The following is a 3257-nucleotide window of genomic DNA, read 5'->3' as shown; positions in this document are numbered from 1 at the left end:
CTTTAAAGTTTTACATGATTCAAATTTGTAATTTTTATGATTGAAAAGGACTAATTGTAAGTTAAATTTGAAACGTTTCATGTTTTTTGTCATTTTAATATAAGTAAAATGTTTTGCGAGTGGTTTTTGCTATTTTTAAAGTAAAGAAAATTATATTATTAATCATCTAATTTGGACTCGTTCAAATTTTTTACCTTCACTCAATTTCTTCATTATTATTCTATTTATTCGTACTTTTTCTTTTGATGCTTTCAGGTCTTTACTATGGCGTCAGCATTTGTCTGGTATCGTTCGCATCCGGTCTAGCGGTCGTGACGTTGAATTTGCATCACCGTGGTGTGCGGGGCATTCGCGTACCGAGTATCGTGAGATCGCTGGTCTTAGACAAATTAGCCAGGATAGTATTTCTGAATTTCCAAGAGGAGAATAGATCGGTAAAACGGATGCACGTAATGCACATGCATATTGTTTCTTGTAATACGCGAAGCATTTTGTAAATCATTATCCAATTTCCTATTTGAATATAATAAAATTGGGTCAATATTCCGTTGTGCGTGCAATTCTGATTCAGATTGATCAGATTAATAATTCTGAGAATCGTGCAGCTTCCTGCGGATAATAGCGTAAACAGGATCGGTGTCAGCCGTTCGTTCCAGCATACATAAATAAAATGATATATGGAAGATGATACCTTCAATACTGTATAAAAGAATAAAAGAATAGATAAGAATAGTATAAAAGAACTGGAAAAAAAAATCGATTAAAAGATAAATATAAGAAATTTATAAGTGAAAGAGATTTAAAATGTAAATTATGAACAATATGATGAAATATGTATGAAATAGATTTTAATTATTAATAAAAAAAATACGCAAAATAGATCGAGAGAAATATAAACTTTGTCTTCGAATGTATTTTGACTATACGAACGTCTGTAGCTGATTCTGAGTAAACTGAGTAAGATATTGTGTCTCATCGAGAGAAAGTTTCGCGATTGATACAATTTCTAAACGCGAGCTCCGCTATTACTCCGTTCTATAGAAAAGTTACAGCGCAATCATCAATATGGTATCACAGCGATTTGTTATATCAGCAGGAGCCAACGGAACAATTCCCGAGAAGAAAGAACAATTGTCCGCTGCACTGTAAACCTGAACTACCGGAACAACATGTATCTCCCAAATATGTATCGAGGAAAGATGATAGTAACAGTTCTAGTCCCAGTTTAGGTGAGTCTGTGATAAAGACAATTAAATTTATTAAAATGTCAGTGACTTGTTAAAAGGCACGAAGTTACATGATTGAAAAAGTCGTTTAGCTTTTTTTCTCATAACTTTGGTTTTTTTTTTTAATATTTAATGTTATTTATTATTAAATTCTCAAACGTATATTTATATTATTTATCTTTAAGTATTTTTTTTATTATATTTATTAATTTATCTTCATGTTTATATATTATTTTATAAATTTTTTTTATATATGTTTATATATTATATTATAAGAATTATATAAAAATAAATTTTCTTCTAGAATAAAATAAGTTTCTCTTCCATTCTGTCTCATAAAACTGTTATTTTAGAATTGCAATTTTATATAACTTTTTTATTTTCTATATTTTTATAAATTCATTGTAACTCAAAAAAAAAATCACAAAAACTGAAATATGTTTTTCTAAAATAATCATATCGCTTTTGTGCAATGTGTGACTTGATTACGAAATATTTACTTTCATTTGCAATCAAGCGTAACGATCTGATATATTTCTTGTTTCAAATACATCCTGTCGTTCTGATTATACTTAGTAGTGTCCGTTTGGTCTGATCTAGTTTTTTTAGCCAGCTTATTTGTGCCGTGTGATCAATATATATTATGAATCCTGTCGAACGATCGCATAGATCTTGGAAAAGAAGGCGGCCTTGAGGCGCATTGGTCTCGAGTCCTGGGAAGAGTGCACGCGACCATCGAGAGGAACGAGCGGCGCCTGGTCGAGCAGGATCGTCGGGAAAGGACAGAATTAGATTGGAAACAAGTCGCCTTGGTCAGTGATCGTGCTCTGTTGTGCGTTTTCTTGCTTACGACGATCGTCAGCACGGCGGTGATTTTATGCGGCTCGCCCCCGACTCTGGATGCGTCCAAAGATGGCTAATTCTTGGACTACCAGTTCGACTGACCGTTCGATGGCGCTTTTCGAGGATCACCGATGATTTTTGCTCCAGATAATTTCGTTTATAATATAAAGGGAAGAATGATTTTATTTTAAAAAATTAAAAGTTTTACTGAATACAGATCTAAAAATAATTTTATTGGAAATTCGATTGCTAAAATAAAACTTTTTGCAGCATTGGTCATCATTTTTTAGTTTTTAATAGGATTATTTGACGATCCAATAAAATTATTTTCAGATCCGTATCCAGCAAAATTTTAGATCTTCCAGCAAGATTCTTTCTATATATTAAAAAAAATTAAATTTAGTAGACTCGTTGATATAAATAGACTCGTTCAATAAATGAATATTTTTCGTTACTTGTTTTATAACAAAACATGTGTTAACTTGAGCAAAAAGTAAGTAAATTTTTAAAAACTAAAGTGAGAAGCTCTATTTCATTTGATATTATTAAAAAAAAATCAATTTAAGTTCAGTATTTCTTCATATATTTCTTGAATGAAATATCGTGTAATTTTAGATAAATGTGACATGTTTAGAAAACGGAGCATCTATCTCTCGAACAGAGGTGAATTTAGGGTATATAAAACCACTGTTTATTAATTTCGACAACACATTTAATTTCTTTCTTTCTAAATAAATATTAACAATTTGTTAAAAATTCACGTATTTCAAATTATAACTTAAATTCGCCTTTGTTCTCTCGACATTTCCTTTTTTATATCGAACGAATGAAGAATAATTTCGAATAGTTGAAATTGTAAATATATCTGTATCGAATTTATGACAGTATATGTAAATTTATCGAGGTAGTGAATTCGTAAAAACTCATTAGTGTGTTAAAAATGTGTTATCAATATGAAATATCAACATTTAGATTTAGAAATGAACATTCTTTATGGATGAGAATTATCTAATAATAAAACGATAAATGTTTTATCAATATTAAGATGTACTAAAACAGGGGTGAAAGTATAATTTAAGACATAGTAGGAATAAATAATGAAATAGATTTTATTTATTTAACAAATGAAGTCCCACAACCACATTTTTAAATTATTAAGTTTTTTAAATTGATTTTTTCTTATTTATG

At 29.8% G+C, this 3257-nt stretch overlaps 1 protein-coding gene across 1 annotated transcript in view; it reads left to right on the top strand.

Annotated features, from left to right (window-relative positions):
- LOC105626194 (neuronal acetylcholine receptor subunit alpha-7-like) overlaps positions 1 to 2146 on the top strand; it is a 22428-nt gene extending 20282 nt beyond the window's left edge. Inside the window, exons 7-9 of the mRNA XM_012207505.1 lie at positions 256 to 434; positions 1094 to 1229; positions 1896 to 2146. Coding sequence (XP_012062895.1) covers positions 256 to 434; positions 1094 to 1229; positions 1896 to 2146 — 566 coding nt within the window. The remainder of the gene's footprint in view (positions 1 to 255; positions 435 to 1093; positions 1230 to 1895) is intronic.
- The last annotated feature ends 1111 nt before the right edge of the window (positions 2147 to 3257 follow it).

The sequence above is a fragment of the Atta cephalotes genome, assembly GCF_000143395.1.
Source record: "Atta cephalotes unplaced genomic scaffold scaffold00001, whole genome shotgun sequence".
Lineage (NCBI taxonomy): Eukaryota > Metazoa > Arthropoda > Insecta > Hymenoptera > Formicidae > Atta > Atta cephalotes.
Note: the sequence above shows the minus strand (reverse complement) of the source record. Positions and strands in the feature narration are given on the sequence as shown.